The following is a 22,139-nucleotide window of genomic DNA, read 5'->3' as shown; positions in this document are numbered from 1 at the left end:
CATGTATACAGTGGGCTATTATTCGGCCTTAAAAGATAATGTCATGAAATTTGCTGCTACATGGAGGGAGTTGGAGAGTATTATGCTGAGTGAAGTTAGGCAGAGAGATCAAATCAGAATGATCTCATATGCCGAATATAAAGAAACATAAAGGTAGATTAACAAATGCCCGAAGACAATGGAAACAAAAGACAGAATAAATAATCAGTAGGAATCATGCCTTAAGATAGGAAAAGGAGGGGCCAGAGAGATAGCATGGAGGTAAGGTGTTTGTCTTTCATGCAGGAGGTCATCAGTTCAAATCCCATGGTCCCATATGGTCCCCGTGCCTGCCAGGAACAATTTCTGAGCCTGGAGCCAGGAATAACCCCTGAGCACTGCTGGGTGTGACCCAAAAACCACACAAAAAAAAGAAAAAGATAGGAGGGGCTGACGACTAGTGGAGGAGAACATTCAATCAGGAGGTGAAATGGTGCTGAAAGGTGGTAAAGTGTTATATGAAATCCTGTAGGTAACAGTACTGCAAACCACAGTGCAAAATCTTAAAGACAAAAAAAAAAAAAAACCCTTATGGGGGCAGAATGGTGGAAGGCAAAAGGGATACACTTGAAATCTAGTCATGAATTACTCTGTAATTTCACAGTGGTTAGATTTAAAGTAGAAAAAGATAGAGATAAGCAGCAAGGTATATTACATAAATATGCACCAGGAATAGTTGTATTTACAAGTTGGGAGATACATGGGAATTCAGAGCTTGTCATAAAAGCCTTTCTTACACAGACTAGTTGTTTTCTGTATTTTTGTTTTTGAGCCATACCTATCAGCATGCAGAGGTTATTTCTGGCTCTGCCTAGAAATCGATCCTGGCTGGTGGGGGGGGCATATGAGATGCTGGTGATTGAAGAGATAGCACAACATTAGGGCGTTTACCTTTCATTGCAGCCAGCCCAGGGTGCACCTCGGTTTGATCCCCAGCATCCCATATGGCCCCCCAAACCAAATTGCAGCATTTCTTTTAGGAAGTCATACACACTTCTACCTAACTGGTACAATAGAAGATTTCTATCAGTTTGTTCTCATAATAATCACCCCCAGTTCTTATTCATTTATTAACTATCAAAAATTAAATTAGGTTTGATATATAACAGTTGTAGAGCACTGGCCTTGCACATGTGAACCTTAAGTTTGATCCTTGCACTGCCCCCTCCCCAAAAAAAGCCTAGGGGATCTTAAGGAATAGCCTAGAGTGCTATTGCAAGTAAATGTCCTGGTTTCTTACATGAGCTGAACATAACCCTGATAGTGCTGTTTGAACCTGATGGCTCTGCTTCTGTGACTCCTGACATCCAAGTATTTCTAGTTGAATCACGAAGGCAGGTGTATATTGTTGGTAAGAATCATTGAAGGGTACAGTCCACATCAAGTACAACTGAGAAAGATGTGTTTGCACCACAACCAGGAAGTGCTATGTCCAATGAACATGTTGTGCACCAGAGTTACTCTCAAACAAATACTATACCATAACTGTGCTTAAACTAATGGTATATGGTATAAGCACCACAGCTAAAGAGTACAAATTTGGACAAGCTCGGAGGCAAGTTGTACAAACCTGATGTTTGCCACGACAAACACAGCAGCTAAAACTGAGTTAGGCGAATACAATACCCTAGCTATCAAAACAACTTCAATGACAATGAAGAAAATGGAATCCAAAGGAGTATACTAGGCATCTACACCATGTGGATAGCTCCCTTAGTGAACTATGATTAGGCATTGCTAGAGCAGTGGAACTTCAGTGTGTATGAGGAAGCCAAGTAATTATTAAAGACACTAGATGTGGGGCCAGAGCAATGTTCAGTGAGTAGGGCATTTGCCTTGCACACAGCTCACCCAATTCAGTCCCCAGCATCCCAGATGGTCCTTGAGCCTGCCAGGAATAATTTCTGAGCACAGAGCCAGGAGTAATCCCTGGTTGCCACTGTGTGGCCAAAATTCTGCCCCCCCCCCCCACACACACAAAGAGTATATATTTGGGTACAGTATTTTTATATAGATGTTTTTATTGTTATTATTTGGTAGGAGAGGAGAGGCTTGAATGAAACTCAGAAAGTTTGAAGATTTGCTAGTTACTAATGTGCTGCTTTCTTTTCAGAGTTTATCCTTACCTCTGTCGGGCATTGAAAAACTTTGTCAAAGACCGTAAAGAGATCCCTTTTGCCAAGGATTTTTATGTTGCCTTCCAAGACCTACCTACTAGACACAAGTAAGAAACCTTTGGAAGAAAAGGAATTCACCAAATCTATTTTATCCATTTTATTGCCAGAAAATTTGGGAAATTGTATCTTATATCTTAAAAACATTCAGAAAGCTAATTTAGAGAACCTCTCCCAGCCCCAAGGACATGAAATGGGAAGGATTATCATAATTAAGGCTACTTTGAGGGAAAACTCTCAAGTAGGAAATAGAAAAGCAGTGAATCTTTGGATATTAGATGGCATAAATTTTAGATAGCTTTCCCTTTACTAGTTAAATGTAAGTTTATTAGGAGAAATTGAAGGTGACACTTGAAAGCTTATTTTTAGATTTTGTTTTGCCTCTACCTAGACAAAGGGACCAGGGACCACCAGAGCTATACCTACTTGTACTTGGATTGTACAATGCTGAGTATGTAAATGGACTGCATGCCAGGCTCCATAAACTATTGGAAATTAATTGTAAAATTATCTTTTTTTTTTTTGGTGTTGGGGAATATTCTTTTACTGCTGACCTATATCCCTGGCCCTGATTACCAAATTACTTAATGAAACACTGAGTTTCTAACATACAGGAAGTGTGTCTAGGGGTCAGAGGATAAAGCAGGTAAGAGAGGCTTATTTGCACAGGCTGACCTAGGTTTGATCTTCAGCACCACATTTACCTCCATGTGTACTTCCCCCACCTCTAGCACTTTCAGAATGATCCCAGAATACAGAGCTGGAGAAAATCCTGAATACCATTGGGTGTGGTCTAAACAAAAAGCAAAACTGTTTCTGAACTTGTGAGAATAGAATTTTTCCCTCAGCTTTATTATGCTTATTTTGAAATTATAGGTAACTAAAAATATACAATTTTGAAAGAAAAATAGGATTATCTTGTTGAAAAATTGTAAATTTGTGTTTTTGGTGTTCTTTGATTTTTTTGGAGGGGAGTGTAGAGCCACACCCAGCAGTGATCAGGCTTAATCCAAACTTTGCTTTCAGAAATTTCTCCTGGGAGGCTCAAGGGACCATATGGGATACTGAGGATCAAACTAGATCTGCCATATGCAAATGTCCTACCTCTGTGCTATTTATTGCTCTGGCTCCTATTCTGTGATTATTTTTAATATTTTTTACGTGCATCATGTCATTTAGAACTTAGGAATGGGCTTTTATAAGTATAAGTTATTTTTTAATATCTTTCACTAAACAAATCTCGGTTGGGTGATGACTAATGGAATATCTAACTTTAAACAGAATTCGGGAACTCACCTCATCAAGAATTGGATTGCTCACTCGCATCAGTGGGCAGGTGGTACGGACTCACCCAGTTCACCCAGAGCTTGTGAGTGGAACGTTCTTATGCTTAGACTGTCAGACAGTGATCAAGGATGTAGAACAGCAGTTCAAATATACACAGCCAAACATCTGCCGAAATCCAGTTTGTGCTAACAGAAGGAGATTCCTACTGGATACAAACAAATCAAGATTTGTTGATTTTCAGAAGGTATGTCATTTAAATTGAATTTGGCCTTTGCAAATAATTCCTTTTTAGGTTCGTTAATAGTTTATTTAGATAATGTTATGTTCAGTTTTTATTTATACCAGAGGATCTTTAATGCATATTTAGTTCTCAGTATGTAAGGTGTTTTTGTTTGCTTTAAATAGGACTGGTATTCATTAGTGCTCAGTAGCCCATAGCCAGCCACTCCCCCAGGGCTCAGGCCTGGTGATTCTAAAGCAAAGTGGTGCTTATGTGATTGTGGAGGCCATAAGGGCCAATACTAGCAGTGCCAAGGATGGGAGCTATATGTAACACAAAGGATCATATTTAGTGCGTTGTACATCCTAGACATGTGCTCTGTCACTTGAGCCATATCTCCAATATGGTGTACTTTGGGGCTACAGATACAGTACAGCAAGTAGCATGCTTTGCCTTGCATGTGGCAACCCAGTTCGATTCCTGGCATCCCATGTAGGTCCCCCAGTAGTGCCAGGAGTGATCCCTGAGTGCAGCTGATGTGGTCCAAAGCCAAGAACAAAATAACCCCAACAATATGTTGTGCTTTTACTTTCTTGAAGTAACTAGAGAGGGGCCAGAGAGATAGCACAGCAGTAGGGCATTTGCTTTGCCTGCAGCGTTCAAGGACAAACAGTGGTTTGAATCCCAGCATTCCATATGGTCCCCCGTGCCTGTTGGGAGTGTCTCTGAGCAGAGAGTCAGGAGTAACCCCTGAGCACCGCCAGGTGTGACCCAAAAACGAAAGAAAGAAAGGAAAAAAGGAAGGAAGGAAGGAAGGAAGGAAGGAAGGAAGGAAGGAAGGAAGGGAGGAAGGAAGGAAGGGAGGGAGGGAGGGAGGGAAAGAGAGAAAGAGGGAGGGAGAGAGAGAGAAAAGGAAGGAAGGAAGGAAGGAAGGAAGGAAGGAAGGAAGGAAGGAAGGAAGGAAGGAAGGAAGGAAGGAAGGAAGGAAGGAAGGAAGGGAGGGAGGGAGGGAGGGAGAGATAACTAGAGAGATCTGGAAGATAACTCCAGTGAGGAACACGTGCCTGCATGTCTGCATGTGCTGGGACCGAAGTTCCGTTTTCAGAGTTTTTTGGATTTTGTTTTCTCTGTTTTTGGACCATACATGGTGATGCTTAGGGCCTTGCATATGACTGACCCAAGTCATACTATTTGGCCCCCCACGCCTGCCAGGAGTGATTTCTGAGCACAAAGTTAGCCCTAAGTACCACCTGGTGTGGACCCCAAAATAAGCAAAAACGAAAAAGCATGCAGTTTAGCTTGTTGATCCCCTAGGGTGGTAGAAAGTTTTTAAGATGAATGTTGTTATATTCAAAAGTCTGTAAATAAAGTAATTTTTATATATCACTATTTGGGCACTTAATTTGTATCGTTTGAGAAAATGTCTTTTTGACTCTTTATCTTTGTCATAGGTTCGAATTCAAGAGACTCAAGCTGAACTTCCTCGAGGGAGTATCCCCCGCAGTTTAGAAGTGATCTTGAGGGCTGAAGCTGTGGAATCAGCTCAAGCTGGTGACAAGTGTGACTTTATAGGGACACTGATTGTTGTGCCTGATGTCTCTAAGCTTAGCACTCCAGGTTTGTGCTCAAATTTAACCAATTCTCAGTTCCTAACTGTAAGACAAATTGTTTTAGCTACAGATGACATTTCTGAAAATTTTCAAAGGTTAAATGAAGCCTTTTGATTTAAATAGTTCATTTGTTTGAGAAATTTTGAAGCTCAACATTTTCAGTACTCAAGCTATCATTCAATTTTTTAGGAGCACGTGCTGAAACTAATTCCCGTGTCAGTGGTGTTGATGGTTATGAGACAGAAGGTGTTAGAGGACTTCGAGCCCTTGGTGTTAGAGACCTTTCATACAGATTGGTATTCCTTGCTTGCTGTGTTGCACCAACCAACCCAAGGGTGAGTCTTAATAGAATGCCAGTGCTTAACACAGTCTTCGCCTGACACTGCTACAGAATTAGAGTTCTCTGACATCTCAGTTATCTGATCAATCTTTAAATATAGGGTGTTAGGGATTGAGATATAGTATAGGGCAGTGATGGCTAACCTTTTTGAGCCCGAGTGCCCAAACTGCCGCACAGTTCCCAGTCTTCCCAATAGCCAGTCCGGCCCTGTTGCCAGGTGAGCTGCAAAGCAGACACCGGTACACTCACCTCCCGCCGCGCTGCATATCTTAATTGCAGACCCCTTCCCACATGCCAGCTGCAAGGCCTTCGCTTGCCACCACTGGCATGAGTGCCAGAGGTTCTCCATTGAGGGTATAGGGAGTGTCAGGGGCATAGGCTTTGCGTACATGGGACCCTCCTTTCATCCCTGCCAACCTCTGTCAGGTAGGTGTAGCATTCCTGGCAAGGTCAAAGTAACATCACAGTCTCAAGCCTGTTATGGAATTATCAGACGCAGTTAGCTTAGGTTAGCCAAGATTGGCTCCCAGATTCCTGGGCAGAGGTTGGGCTGCCTCCAGTCCTTACCAAAAGCAAGTTTTCTCAAGTTCTAATAGGAATTTTTTAATGTTTTATAAAGAGCTTGGACCAGAGCAATAGTACAGTACATAGGGCATTTGTCTTGGATGTGGCTGACCCTTGTTCAGTCCCTGGCATCACATACGGGTTTCCTGAATAAACCCCAAGCACTGTTGGGTGGGGCCCAAAAACAATATAAAAAAGGTAAGAACTCAAAGCTTTAATAAGAGTAGTGGTACAAAATATCTGTAATGGTTTTCTGATTATCAGTTTCTCTGTCATGCTCATCAAGAAAGTACAAATGGGGGGCCGGGCGGTGGCGCTGGAGGTAAGGTGCCTGCCTTGCCTGCGCTAGCCTAGGACGGACCACAGTTCGATCCCCCGGTGTCCCATATGGCCCCCCAAGAAGCCAGGAGCAACTTCTGAGCGCATAGCCAGGAGTAACCCCTGAGCGTCACAGGGTGTGGCCCAAAAACAAAAACAAAAAAAACAAATGTTTGGGGCCGGGCGGTGGCGCTGGAGGTAAGGTGCCTGCCTTGCCTGCGCTAGCCTAGGACGGACCGCGGTTCGATCCCCCGGTGTCCCATATGGTCCCCCAAGAAGCCAGGAGCAACTTCTGAGCGCATAGCCAGGAGTAACCCCTGAGCGGCACAGGGTGTGGCCCAAAAACCAAAAAAAAAAAAAAAAAAAAAAAGAAAGTACAAATGGAGAGAATGAGTAATCTTGAAAGTAATGTAAATTTGTATTTTGGTAATTGGGCCACACCCGTTAATGCTCAGGGGTTGCTCCTGGTTCTGCATTCAGAAATCACTCCATGGCAGGCTCAGGGACCATATGGAATGCCAGGGATCAAAGCCAAGTTAGCTGAAGGCAAGCACCCTATCACTCCAGCCCCTGTAAATTTGGTTTTGCACATTATTCTGGACTTACTATTTTACTTACTCAGAACTTGATTTAGTATCCTGAATGAGAAAATAGTGAAAAAATTTGAAAAATAGTCAAGGATTGGGAAAGATGAGTGAACATAATACTGGTTAACATTTTGTTAGAGTTACATTGTCTTCTGAGCATTTAGAATTGCTCAGGTAATAGTACAAAACAATAAGTGACAAACTTCAACATGTTATCTAGGACCTGCAAGTTTTTTCAGCAATCTGAAGCTGACCTCCTAGACTCTTATTTTGTTTATATTGAAGATTCTTCTTTTTCCTATTATTTTGACTATATTAATATTTCTTCTTTCCTTTCAGTTTGGAGGGAAAGAGCTCAGAGATGAGGAACAGACAGCTGAGAGTATTAAGAACCAAATGACTGTGAAAGAGTGGGAAAAAGTGTTTGAAATGAGTCAAGATAAAAATTTGTACCACAATCTTTGTACCAGTTTGTTCCCTACTATACATGGTAAGATTTCTATTTATTTCTGGCTTATGCACTAGATCAAAAGAATGATTAATTACATTACATTAAGTGATATCTTAAATTATACAGATCAAATCATGGCAGGGTTTTTGGTTTTTTGTTTGTTTGTTTGTTTGTTTGTTTTGGTATTTTTAGAAGTTACTTACTTGGGGCCACCATGTTCAACAGGCTATCTGAACTGCTTGACCATGACTGAATCAGTCATGACTGAATATCTACTAAGTAATATTTTCACATGACTTGCTCACTAGTATTAAAAGTAAGCTGAATGTCTTGCTTTTGCTATTTGAATCTCTTTCATGAGACTGTTGGGAGTGTCATCAACACTCAGAGCTGGCTGTTTCTTATATACATCAAGAACAAAGCAATAGGGATTTCCCATTACATCTCATGACTTTATCTCATTAATTATACCCCTTTAATTCCAACATATGCTATTAAAATTATGTTGTTAGGGCCGGAGCTGTGGCACAAGCATTATGGCAATTGCCTTACCCGCGCTAGCCTAGGACAGACCTCGGTTCGATTCCTTGGTCGTCCCATATGGTCCCCCAAGCCAGGAGCGATTTCTGAGTGCATAGCCAGGAGCGACCCCTGAGCGTCACCGAATGTGGCCCAAAAATAACAACAACAAAAATTATGTTGTTAAGTCCAGCCACACTGAACAATAGATTTTCCAGAATTTGTGGGTCTTTAGACCCACAGTTATGTAGCATCTACTACATAATTCATTCCTTAATGTTATGAAACACACATTTCATGTCAGGAGGCTTATATAAATGTGCTTATTTTGTTGAAGTTCACAGAGAATCGTTACAATAAGTACAAGAAAATATTTCTTTAAATAGCATGTGTCTGGGGCCAGAGATACAGTATAATGGGTAAGTCAATTTCCTTGAACACAGTCCACCCACAACCACAGCCCATCAATCCCTGACACAAAGTTGGGAGTAATTCCAAAATACAGAAACCAGATTTTTACTCCAGTCTTATGCTTTCATTCAGCATCTTTTGGCTTATGAACTTGTTGTTTGGCTTACTCTTAATATCAATTAACCTCACAGAAAAGTACCTTCTGTTTTCATTTCAGGCAATGATGAAGTAAAACGAGGCGTTCTGCTTATGCTTTTTGGTGGTGTTCCAAAGACAACAGGAGAAGGAACCTCCCTTCGAGGTGACGTAAATGTTTGTATTGTTGGTGACCCAAGTACTGCTAAAAGTCAGTTTCTCAAGTAAGTGTTTGCCTGAAATAGTACACTAGGAAAAAAATACATAGCTTCAGAGTTTAATGTTCAGTATCAGTCCCTTTCCTTCTTCGTTGTTGATGTTGATGTTTTGTTAATAATGGAGGAGTTCTCACTGATGGTTGTCGCTTTTAGTACGTCCATATGTCTTCAGGGGGAATCAGCCCTTAGTTTTGCGCACCTGACTGTGTTACAGGCACATTTTTTTAGTTGTGATGCTTTCCAGGGTTCACACCCTTTATTTATTTATTTATTTATTTATTTATTTATTTATTTATTTATTTTCAGTTTCTGTGCTCTCATGCCTAACTGGGTGCTATCAGAAATCTCTTGTAAGACCAGTGATCACAAACTGGTACTGGCTGCCAAAATCAATTCTCACCAGATGTATTAGCATCAGAGATTGAGTTTGCAACCTTATTTAACCTTACCTTAAGCTATTTTTCTGAGCCTACACAGAGTTCTCCTGTTCATAAGTCTTTGGAGACATAAGTCATATATTTTCTTTCTTATAAATGGAGCAGTTATGGAGTGTGTTTAAAACTAAAAGGACGTAAGTCTTTCCAGGCGGTTTATGTGTCTATGAATTTACTTATACCTAATGTTTCTCGTTAATATTTACAATTTAAAAGAATTGTCCTAAATTCTGAGCTGATATACCTAGACAGGATGCTTTTTATTCCTATGTTAATGATTATTATAACTTTGAACAGGCATGTGGAAGAGTTCAGTCCCAGAGCTGTTTACACCAGTGGGAAAGCATCCAGTGCTGCTGGTTTGACAGCAGCTGTCGTGAGAGATGAAGAATCCCATGAGTTTGTCATTGAGGCTGGAGCGTTGATGCTGGCTGATAATGTAAGAATTATTTTTTATTCTCGGATAGAAAGGAATTGGAATGCACGCTCTACCCTATTAGTACAGGTTTTTAAAAGATAATGGGAGGGTATGTGAGGAGATGTATATGCATTTTTGTGTGCTTCATTGTAGAAAATAGGGCCTCAAACTTGAGTGTATCTTGTTTAACATGTATTTGACATTGGTGGGTGACATAGTTTCTGTGAATGCATATATGTTTAGGAATACGTTCTTTTAAATACTGTGCTCTAACCTTCACTTTCCCAGCCTAAGTTAATGTTGAGATAGGACTCAGCATATTTATATTATTGTTTATATGGGGCTTCATTGTTAATTGGTAAATGAAAAAGTGATTGTCTTTGTTAATTGTTCTTCACAGTTAATTGGCCTATGGATTCTTTTAGGTCTAGGATCTGTTGAATTGTCTTAACTATGATTGAGGTTATTAGTGTTGCTTACTTTTCTTACACTTGCTAAGAAACCAGAAGATCTTCATAGTCTCAAATTTGAGTTTACTTGCCATTTGACCTCTAAGAGATGGTTTATACTAGATTTATTTGATTACAGGGTGTGTGTTGCATAGATGAATTTGATAAGATGGATGTGCGGGATCAAGTTGCTATTCATGAAGCTATGGAACAGCAGACTATCTCCATTACTAAAGCAGGAGTGAAGGTACATGTGTCTATGTACTACAGCTTGACTAATCTGCCAGGCTAAGTCTACCTGGTTGATTCATGCTATAGATAATCATATCTGGATAAAATAAATTTAATGCCCTTAATTGAAATAGAAAACAACCCTCTGGGGATTTTTTGGTTGGTTATTTGATGGAGGGGGATTTCCTGGCTTGCTTGGATAACCATATGGGGTGCTAGGGTTTAAACCTAAGTTGAATATATGCAAGCTAAACACCCTACCCTCTGTACTATCACTCTGACTCCAGACATATGGCTTATTAACCCAAACTGTAGGGGAATTTTAAATAAAAGTAATTCTTTTTTTTTTTTTTTTTCCTGGAAACTTTTTTTTTTTTTTTTTTTTGGGTTTTTGGTTTTTGGGTTACACCTGGTGGCGCTCAGGGGTTACTCCTGGCTCTGCACTCAGAAGTCACTCCTGGCAGGCTCGGGGGACTATATGGGATGCTGGGATTCGAAATGGGGTCCTGTATTGGCTGCGTGCAAGGCAAATACCTTACCGCTGTGCTATCGCTTCGGCCCTTTTTCAGGAAATTTTTAAGAAGCACGTTAAAATGTAATTTAAATGATAATTTTTCCAGTATACACTCAGATCTGCTGAGTTTCTGCCCCTTTCAGTAATATTTTATGTAACTTAGCTTAACATGTACTCACTGCTCATTTAGTTGTTAATTTTATTTGGCACTATTTCTATACCAGCATTTGTCAGATTTTAAGAGTGTTTTTGGGGAGGGGGGATCATACCCGGCAGTGCTCAGGGGTTACTCTTGGCTCTACACTCAGAAATCGCTCCTGGCAGGTTCAGGGGACCATATGGAATTCCGGGGTTTGAACCACTGTCCTTCTGCATGCAAGGCAAACACCTTACTTCCATGCTATTCTCCGGCCCTGAGTTATTTTATTTTATTTATTTATTTTTTGGTTTTTCGGGCCACATCCATTGGCTAAGTGCTCAGAAATTGCCTCTGGCCAGGGGATCGAACTGCGGTCCTTCCTTGGCTAGCACTTGCAAGGCAGATACCTTAACTCCACCACCACCTCGCCACTATTTTATTTTTTTTAAAGAATTATTTAATTTTTGATGGTTTGGACCTCAGTTTATGATCCATTGAATTCTCAGATTGAATTTTTTTTAGGGGGGCCACACCCCAGCAACTCTCAGGGGTTACTCCTGGCTCTGTGTTCAGAAATGCTCTTGGCAGGCTCAAATCATTGTTAGCTTTTCTTTTTTTTTTTTTTTTTTTTTTTTTTTGGTTTTGGGGTCACACCTGCCAGCACTCAGGGGTTACTCCTGGCTCTACACTCAGAAATCACATCTGGCAGGGATGCCGGGATTCGAACCACTGTTCTTCTACATGCAAGGCAAACACCTTACCTCCATGTTATCTCTCTGGTTTCGTTGTTAGCTTTTCTTAGTAGAGATTTATAGTAAACTTCTATGAACACATCATCCTGAACCTGTTATAAGATAAATTGGTGAGAAATTGCTAACTTAAAAGTTGGGCATAAGGCATGTAACCTACCTAGGTTTGATTCCTTGCATACCATATGGTCCCCTGAGACCCAGCAAAAGTGATTTCTGAGCACAGAGCCAGAAATAAATGTAACCCCAAAACAAAAAATACTGTGTATAGAGAATGTATTTTAGTACCTAAGGTAAAGTGCTTGCCCTACTGAAATTGGTTCTGGCTTATTCTCCAATACTGCACAGTGTTGCATCTCAAACACTGTCAGGTCTCACTCCTGAGCACTGTGAGATGTGGCTCTAAAGCAAAACAGTGGTGTGTGCATATGTGTGTCTACTGCCGTCATATGGGAATGCCTGTTCACAGCTTATTTTCAGATTTTAATCTTGATTCTATAGGTGAAAATTATACCTTATTGTGTTTGTCTATGTTTAGTTCATGGTGACCTGAATAAAATACTCAATTGTCATGCTCATAGGCCAGTTTGGGTGACCTTTTAAACCTTTCACCATTTGTTGTTGTTGTTGTTGTCAGGCTACACTGAATGCCAGGACATCCATTTTGGCAGCAGCAAATCCAGTCAGTGGACATTATGACAGATCAAAATCACTGAAACAGAATATAAATTTGTCGGCTCCCATCATGTCCCGATTTGATCTCTTTTTTATACTAGTGGATGAATGCAATGAGGTAATGACATAAGCTCTACCTTTCCTTGTTATTTCTTACTAGGATAATTGATTGAGTCATGGTTGGAAAACTGCTGGTCCTTGTGTTTGTATTGACCTTTATTTCTGTTTTTTTTTTTTTTAGATAGCTCTTAACTCACCGGTATTTTATTTCATTTTTTTAATAATATATTTAAGCACCATGATTATAAACATGTTTGTAGTTGAATTTTAGTTATAAAAAGCACACCCACTATCTGTTGTATTGCTGCTCCAGCCCTGATATTCTTTTTGTAATAGAAATACTAAGTAAAAAATTTTTTTCAAATCCTATGTCTTTGTCTTCTCTCTCCATTCTGGTTGCTGAATGTGTATAAACCTCCTTTCCTCCTCAGTTATGTAGCAGTTTTAAGATTAAGTAAAAGAGGGCTGGAGAGATAGCATGGAGGTAAGGCGTTAGCCTTGCATGCAGACGGTCGGTGGTTCCATATGGTCCCCGAGCCTGCCAGGAGCAATTCCTGAGCGCTGCCAGGTGTGACCCAAAAACCAAAAGAAAAAAAAAAAAAAAGATTAAGTAAAAGAATCAAATTTGCTAGGGTTTACCATATTAGTTATTAGGAATAATTGACATTTATACTTGAATATTTAACCATAGTGTACAGGTCAGGTGTGTACACAACATTGCATGGGAGATAATATTGGCGGGCTTTGCTTTTAGTTGTTGAACATGAAGATCCTACATTACATTAATCACAAGATAAAACTTGCTTTCAGTAAGATTCAACGCATACAAAAGCTACCTTCTATTGCGTAAATGTGTAAAGGTTCTCCCACCAATACTTGGGAGTTATCTGATTTTTATCTATTTATTCAATTAACATTTATTTATTTATTTTGGTTTTGGGGCCATACTAAGCAACATACTCAGAAGTTACTCCTGGCAGGCTTGGGACCATGTGGGTTGCTATGGATCGAGCCTTGGGTAGACTGTGTGCAAGGCAAGCACCCTACCTGCTATGCAATCTCTCGGGCCCCAATTTTTTTTTTTTTTTTGGTTTTTGAGTCACAACCTGCAGCACTCGGGTTATTTCTGGTTCAATGCCCAGAAATTACTCCTGGCAGGCTTGGGGGACCATATTGGATGCCGGGATTCGAACCTCCGTCCTTCTGCATGCAAGGCAAATTGCCCTACCTCCATGCTATCTCTCCAGCCCAATTTTTTTTTATCTTTTTAATTGGAGATTATACACAAGTTGCAAGAAATAAAAGCTACGTAGTAACACCGATATGCTCTTTTTTTTTTTTTTTTTTGATTTTTGGGCCACACCTGGCATTGCTCAGGGGTTACTCCTGGCCGTCTGCTCAAAAATAGCTCCTGGCAGGCACGGGGGACCACATGGGACACCGGGATTCGAACCAACCACCTTTGGTCCTGGATCGGCTGCTTGCAAGGCAAACGCCGCTGTGCCATCTCTCCGAGCCCCGATATGCTCTTTATTCAGCTTCCATCTTAGCATTTTGCCACATTTACTTTATCATTTGTTCTGTTTAGCTGCATATCTTTTTGTGTAATTCTGAGGTTTTTGTTGTTTTTTTTTTTTTTTTTTTTGCAATTTTCACAATTATCTGCATGTATTATATAAGCAAAAATATAATGGCAATTAAGAGATCTTGAAGTTAGATTGTTCAAGTGCTAACTCCATTACTAACTCTGATGTTCAACAAGTTAATCTCTCTGGGCCTTAAAATGCTCATCTGTAATATGGAATAATATTCTCCACCTAATAAGAGTTTTAATTTTAATTAGGTTACAGATTATGCTATTGCCAGGCGTATAGTAGACTTGCATTCAAGAATTGAGGATTCAATTGATCGTGTCTATTCCCTTGATGATATCAGGAGGTATCTTCTCTTTGCAAGACAATTTAAACCTAAGGTAACCTGTTTTATTGTACTGGAAAAGTAATTATGGAGATGTTAAAATGGCACTGAAATAAAAGGATGAAAGGAAATTAATTGAATCTGTACATCTTTGTGGGGGGGTTGTTCTTTGAGATAGGTTTGTTTTTTTTAAAATAAATTTGTTTCTTTAGAGAAAATTGAGGAAATATTTTTTATCTGAATAATTTCACTTACAGTAACTGATAAAAATCATTGAATTGACTGCTGGATAAAGGATATGTTTGAGCTTTTAAAAATTTTCCCCCTTTGTTGAGATTATGGGAGGGAAGCTCTGCACACAATTTGGTTGGGTGGCATCGTAAGTATATATTGTGTTACTGGTATCACAAATGATAGTTGCTATCCAGATTAAACTCATCATCTCTTGCCTCAGTCATATATGTAGATAAGACTGAGCTATCCCTAGGTCCTCTTAATAGTATTTTAATAATGCATCTGTTTTTGTTTGCTAAAATAGAAGAGAAAAAAGAAAAGGCTATTTTGTTGTTGTTTTGAAGAAGTGTGTAGACTTCCTAAGCAATGCTCGAAGGCCTTGTGCCTCCAAGGCTGTAGCTACCAGAACTTGGGGAACTGTGTGGTGACGGGAATTGAACTTTGAGGGCTCTAAAATTTATGTTTAATTCAGCTCCCATAAAATAGAAATGTTCTGACTTCCTTGGTGTTCTGAAACAGATTTCTAAAGAGTCAGAGGACTTCATTGTGGAACAGTATAAACGACTTCGCCAGAGGGATGGATCTGGAGTAACCAAATCTTCATGGCGGATTACAGTGCGGCAGCTTGAGAGCATGATTCGTCTCTCTGAAGCCATGGCTCGAATGCACTGCTGTGATGAGGTATTAAAAAGTCACTTGAACTAATGGAGGAAAAGAAAGTGATTTATTGGCTTCTAAATATTTTTTTTTGTTTGGTTGGTTGATTTTTGGGCCACACCAGGTGATGCTCAGGAGTTACTCCTGACTATGCGCTCAGAAATCACTCCTGTCTAGGGGAATCATATGGGATACCAGAGATAGAACCTAGGTCCTGGTTTAGCTGCGTGCAAGGCAAGTGCCCTACCGCTGCACTATTGCTCGCCCCTTCAAATATGGGTTTTTTTGTTTTTGTTTTTGTTTGGTTTTTGGGTCACACCCGGCAGTGCTCAGGATTACTCCTGGCTCTGTGCTCAGAAATCGCCCCTGGCAGGCACGGTGGGGGGGGGGGGGAACGGCCGGACGGACGGACACCATATTGGGTGCCAGGATTTGAAACACCGTCCTTCCACATGCAAGGCAAATGCCTTACCTCTATGCTATCTCTCCAGCCCTCCAAATATGTTTTTATCTTTAGTTTGAGAATTACTGGCACTCATAGAAGTTTTTTGTTTGTTTTGGGGAGTGGTGTTTGACTTTTGAACCACACCCAACAGTGCTCCTTGCTTGGGGGACCTTATGGGCTGCCAGGGATCAAGCCCAGATTAACTGCATGCAAGGCAAGCACCTTAACCCTTTGTACTATCTCTCCAGCTCACACTGCAGATTTTTAAATAAAAGTGTCTGCTAAGCATTTATTTAGTACTTATGTTATTGCAAAAGTGGAATTACTTCTTATAGGGTTCTTAAGTATTAATCGAAAGACTTGCATACAAAACTCAGTTACTTAATAAGTTAAAATAATAATAAATTACTTAATAAGTTAAAATTTATTGTACTCTCTTGGCTTTCCCTGGTTTTCTTGTCTTTGCCACCCCCTTGTTCTTGTGTTTTGGGGCCATATCCGGCAGTACTCATGGTTTACTTCTGGCTCTTTGGTCAGCTGCAAGCAAGGCAAGTGCCTTACCCATCTTACTATCTCTCTGTGCTCCCCCTTTTTTTCGGGGTGGTTCTTTGGAGAATCTGTCCCGTGCCAGGTAGCACAATGAATGAATGAAAACCTTAAACCCAGCAATACTAGGAACCTCCAGGGCCAGCTCAGCTGGGCTTTGAGAACTTATGCAATATTAAGAATCAAACTCAGGTGCCTTCAAATCCTGAATTTCATTCTTGTTTTTGTATTAGTATCATTATTTTTATAGATTTGGGCCATGTACCATTGACATGATGTTTTGTCACTCTACATCTGTTTTAGTCTTTATTTTGTGTCAGTTTTTCTTTCTTTCCAAGTAGCATTAACACCACAAGATAACATTCCAGTTTGTGTGGGAATAGTTGATTGATTTTTATTGCTGTATAATGTTCTTCCAATGAATGTGTAACAGAAGTTTACCTATTCTATTAATGGACTTGTCCGTGATTATCAGTTTGGATTCTTCTGGTGTATGAATAAAATATTTTGATTTTTCTGCTATATAAATATATATATATATTGTATCTGCTATTTATACTTATATGTGCTATATATATGTTATATACATTTTTACTGGTATAGACCTAGGAGTGGAATTTGTAGTCTTAAGGTGGTACATGTGCTCAGCTTAGTAATGACTACTCTCAAACCACAGTTTTTTGTTTTTTTTTTTTGTTTTTTTTTTTTGGTTTTTGGGTCACACCAGGCAGTGCTCAGGGGTTATTCCTGGCTCCAGGCTCAGAAATTGCTCCTGGCAGGCACGGGGGACCATATGGGACGCCGGGATTCGAACCGATGACCTCCTGCATGAAAGGCAAACGCTTTACCTTCATGCTATCTCTCCGGCCCTCAAACCACAGTTTTTTATAGTGTTTGTATAGTTCAGTTCCCACACAAAGCAAATGAAATTGTTCTTGAATATTTATCGTATGGTCTTATTGTGTGTGTGTGTGTGTGTGTGTGTGTGAGAGAGAGAGAGAGAGAGAGAGAAATTTGAGAAGATTGACTTTCTGATTTACTTTACTTCATTTTGATTTATTTAGGTCCAGCCTAAACATGTGAAAGAAGCCTTCAGGTTACTGAATAAATCAATTATTCGTGTGGAAACACCAGATGTCAATCTTGATCAGGAAGAAGAGGCCCAGATGGAAGTAGATGAGGGCCCAGATGGAATCAATAGTGAGTTGTTTGTTCTTTTTTGTCTATTCCTGATTTAGAGACCAAAATGTTCTTTAAGATGTCACAGTACATTTCGGTACACTTGATGATTACAAAGGTTATGTAGCAGGGGAAAAAAGTAGAGATTGAATTTTATTAACTGTTTACAAGCTAAAAACAGATCGTTGATACAGAATAAATATGAAAGATTGAAAGAAAGAAGACACTAGAACGTGATTGTGTTTAATTCTCCCTAGTCTTATTTGTATTGTTGCTTGGCTTTCAAATTACATATACATAGTACTAAAAGATAACAAATTCAAGATTTATATATAAATGTAATATTATATCATAAAATCTTAACCTTCCATCTCCTGCTGCTAAATTAGTTTTTGTCTTCACTAGTAGCATTTCTAAATTTTCTTTTAGTTTCTGTATAAAATCAATAAATTACTAAGTATGCTTGCTTTGAAATCAGTATTAAATTATAGTATATATATGTAGACATTTGATAGGAAAGTATGGAGAAATAAAAATACAACTCAGGTGGTTTACTATTTTACTTAGATCATGTTGACAGCCCTGCTCCTGTGAATGGAATCAATGGCCACAGTGAAGATATAAATCAAGATTCTGTTCCGAAAGCTTCCTTAAAGCTGGGCTTTGCTGAATATTGCCGAATCTCTAACCTTATTGTGCTTCACCTCAGAAAAATGGAAGAAGGTAAGGGGGTACTGTTCACATATTTTAGTCACTTACATAAGCTATATTCTCATGAATTACTTCTAATTGCTAGAGATTGTATTGTTTTATCAGAGAGGATGATAAATCATTAGACTAGCTTTAGCAAAGAATATAATTGGAGACAGTGTAACTACTCTCTCTGGCCCTGTTATAAATAAGAGACTTAACAATTTAACAAATTAATTAATGGCATTAAGACAGAATGGTTGTATTTCATAGTCAAAATATTGAACTTTTTTTAGTGAATGCCAATGGATTTAACTTATTAACTATAAATTCTCATTTTCAAAGAGAAAAAAATACATATTTAAGAAGTTTTGGGGCTGGAGAGATAGCACAGTGGTAAGGCATTTGCCTTGCATACAGAAGGTCACTGGTTCAAATCCCGGCATTCCATGTGGTCCCCCGAGCCTGTCGGGGGCGATTTCTGAGCATAGAGCCAGGAATAACCCCTGAGCACTGCCGGGTGTGACACCCCCCCCCCAAATAAGTTTTGCTTGCTTTTTGCCGCAGAGTGCTTAGTCGTCGGAGGGCAACACCAGGGTCCCCCTCGAAAGACAGGTGGGCAAGGGGTCGGCGCAACTAAAGACTCTTAAGTCTTGGATGCTAGAAAGTGGCTAAGAGCTTTGTCCTGAGCGAGCCTCTGATACAGAGCAACTGCATTTATTTCTCTAGGTTATTTATACATTTAACAGCAGGATATTGGCAAAAAAAAATCAAAATACGTCAATTTACAGGTTCCTTATTTCAACATATGTTTGACACATATTAGCAATTTCCTGGGCATACTGACCTTAACAAGAATCAGATCTAATCTTACTATTTCTAGATAGTGCCACTCTGGTGGTTTTCTGTCCTTACTATATGGCCTAAGGCTAGTGGTTAATTCTTTTTTTTTTTTTTTTTTTTTTTTTTTTTTGGTTTTTGGTTTGGGGTCAAACCTGGCGGTGCTCAGGGGTTACTCCCGGCTCTGTGCTCAGAAATCTCTTTTGGCAGGCCTCGGGGGACCAAATGGGATGCTGGAATTCAAACCACTGTCCTTGTGCATGCAAGGCAACCGCACTACCTTCATGCTATCCCTCTTTTAATTTTTCTAAAAAGAGCAATTTATAATGACACACTTTTTCCTTCATGCACTACTTACCTGTTACCAGCCTCATCATACACTTCAATATAAGGTAAGGGATCAGGTGTAGTTAATCCTATGCTAAGTGGGCCATAGTTTAGTCTTATAGGTAGTTCCCATCATTTGCCCTCTATTAGATATAACCATCGTGTGCCTTGCTTTTTCTTAAGAACATAAATCCTGTTTCCTTTACCTGATCTATTTCTGCCTCATTATAGGGATACCCAGATGAATCAGTCACAGTCCTTATAGGTAGAGACTCTTATACTTGTAACTGATCCAAAGTTGTATCTAAATAATCTTGTATTATTCTTAATAGTAGTGATAGGGGCCGGAGAGATAGCATAGAGGTAAGGCATTTGCCTTTCATGCAGAAGGTCATCGGTTCAAATCCCAGAGTCCCATATGGTCCCCCGTGCCTGCCAGGAGCAATTTCTGAGCATGGAGCCAGGAGTAACCCCTGAGCACTGCCGGGTGTGATCCAAAAACCACAAAAAAAAAAAAAAAAAGAATAGTAGTGATAGCTTTTAAACAAAATTCCTTGATTTTTCTGCTAAAGGCTTCTTTTCTAAGAAGTCATTCTCAGCTAAACAGCTGTCTAATTCATAAAATCATTAACGTGCTCTTGAATGGTTATGCTATGGGTTTCTATAGAACTCTGTGTTCCCAGGTTTACTGCAGCATGGAATAAGAAAACAGTCATCATTGTTCCCAGAAGCAGTGCATGACGTGGGGAATATTTTCTTGCTCCGGGACTGCCTGCGACTGCTTCAGGTGACTGACTTCCTTGAAGTTGTTGCCTCAGGTCCGGGAACCTGGCTTTCCCCATGTCACGCAGACTCTACTGGAGCTGCTATGGCAGCTTTTGCTTTTTTTAATTTTCAATTTTAGTAGCCATTGGCAAACATTCTTATAGGTGAAGAAGTGTAAGGGCCAGAACAATAGTACAGTAAGTAGGGCTCTTGATTTGAACAAGGCAACCTGAGTTTTCCCCTTGTCATCTCATATGGCCCCTGAGCCCACCAGGAGTGATCCCTACGTGCAGAACCATGAGCTGGGTGTGGCTCAAAAACAACAATGTAAAAAAAAAAGCCCACCTATATATTTAGACATCTTTGGGGAGTTGGACCATACTTGTGCTCAAAGTTTAATCTAGGTTTGACCACATACAAGGCAAGTGCTTTAGCATCCGTACTATCTCTCTGTTTTATACTTAGATATCATTTTTTGTTGTTTTTTTTTTTTGTCTTTTGTTTTTGGGTCACGCCTGGCAGCGCTCAGGAGTTACTCCTGGCTCTATGCTCAGAAATCGATCCTGGCAGGCTCAGGGGACCATATGGGATGCCAGGGTTCGAAACACTGACTTTCTGCATGAAAGGCAAACGCCTCATCTCCATGCTATCTCTTCAGCCCCATTACTTAGATATCTTAATAGCTTTAAGAAGCCAGTTTTTGGGACCAGAGAGATAGCATGGAGGTAGCGTGTTTGCCTTGCATGCAGAAGGATGGTGGTTCAAATCCCAGCAACCCATGTGGTCACCTGAGCCTGCCAGAAGCGATTTCTGAGCATAGAGCCAGGAGTAATGCCTGAGTGCTGCCGGGTGTGACCCAAAAACCAAAAAAAAAAAAAAAAAAGCCTGTTTTTCTTAAAATTTCTATTAGACTTTTGCTCTGGGTAAAGTAAGGCATGCTTTAATGTAAGTAATATGACAGGTTATTTTAGACCGCTAGAACATTGCAGAACTCAGTTTACCAAATACACTTTCTGACAAGTTGATTTTTATCTAATCTCTATGTTGTGTGCAAGCTCCAGTGTTTTTCATTAAAATACTAGGAGGATAACAATCTTTTAAAAAAAGATTTTGGTTTTTGGGGCCACAGCTTGCAGTGCTTAGGAAGTGCTGGGGATCAAACCTGCCACATGCAAGCTGTGCATCCTATTTTCTGTACTATTGCTCTGGTTCTAATTTAATCCTTAAATGTCTCTTTTCTTGCAGAAGACGATGACTGCGCTTTAAAGAAAAGTGAGCTTGTTAATTGGTACTTGAAGGAAATTGAATCAGAAATAGATTCCGAAGAGGAGCTTATAAATAAAAAAAGGATTATAGAGAAAGTCATTCATCGACTCATCCATTATGTACGTATAGCACTGCTCTATAGGGGAGGAGTCATGCCTTATATGCATATAGGTGTATTAGAAGTGCTATCAATTCTAAGTAAAAATGAACTTCTTAGGTTTATTAAGGTTATTAATTTTAAATCATTGGGATGAAATCAGAATTACGAGTTGTAAAACTAAGAATAATTTGGCTTTATCTGCTAATACATATAGAACTCAAATATTTCTTATCATTTGAGTGTTTGTGTTTGGGTTTTTAGGCAACACCCAGCTATATTAAGGGGCTATTTCTGCCTCTACTCAGGCGTGATCTCAGGTGGTGCTTTAGTGTATGTGATCTGGTGTTCAAACTGATGTTGGTCACTTTTTTTTTTTTTTTTTTTTTTTTGTCATTTATTTTGTAAGGCAAGAGCTGTAACCTTGCTAAGGCCCTCTCATTTCTTTTTACTGATTGATTGATCTTTGGACTACATCCAGCTGTGCTTGGTGTTGATTCCTGGGTCCGCTCAGGGATCACCCTGCTGGTGCTCACGGGACCCTATGGGAACTGGGAAGCGAACTCCCTACCACTGTAAATGTTTTAATTGAATCACCATGAGATAGTTACAAAACTATTCATAATTGAGTTTC

The 22,139-nt window shown here is 39.7% G+C and overlaps 1 protein-coding gene across 1 annotated transcript in view; it reads left to right on the top strand.

The window, feature by feature from the left end:
• MCM6 (minichromosome maintenance complex component 6) overlaps positions 1-22,139 on the top strand; it is a 34,168-nt gene that overhangs the window by 8,717 nt on the left and 3,312 nt on the right. Inside the window, exons 3-16 of the mRNA XM_049773635.1 lie at positions 2,153-2,263; positions 3,495-3,744; positions 5,172-5,337; positions 5,520-5,665; positions 7,479-7,629; positions 8,738-8,879; positions 9,605-9,746; positions 10,314-10,421; positions 12,445-12,600; positions 14,386-14,514; positions 15,213-15,374; positions 17,406-17,541; positions 18,088-18,243; positions 21,388-21,527. Coding sequence (XP_049629592.1) covers positions 2,153-2,263; positions 3,495-3,744; positions 5,172-5,337; positions 5,520-5,665; positions 7,479-7,629; positions 8,738-8,879; positions 9,605-9,746; positions 10,314-10,421; positions 12,445-12,600; positions 14,386-14,514; positions 15,213-15,374; positions 17,406-17,541; positions 18,088-18,243; positions 21,388-21,527 — 2,095 coding nt within the window. The remainder of the gene's footprint in view (positions 1-2,152; positions 2,264-3,494; positions 3,745-5,171; positions 5,338-5,519; positions 5,666-7,478; positions 7,630-8,737; positions 8,880-9,604; positions 9,747-10,313; positions 10,422-12,444; positions 12,601-14,385; positions 14,515-15,212; positions 15,375-17,405; positions 17,542-18,087; positions 18,244-21,387; positions 21,528-22,139) is intronic.

The sequence above is a fragment of the Suncus etruscus genome, chromosome 5 (assembly GCF_024139225.1).
Source record: "Suncus etruscus isolate mSunEtr1 chromosome 5, mSunEtr1.pri.cur, whole genome shotgun sequence".
In the NCBI taxonomy this organism is placed as follows: domain Eukaryota; kingdom Metazoa; phylum Chordata; class Mammalia; order Eulipotyphla; family Soricidae; genus Suncus; species Suncus etruscus.
Note: the sequence above shows the minus strand (reverse complement) of the source record. Positions and strands in the feature narration are given on the sequence as shown.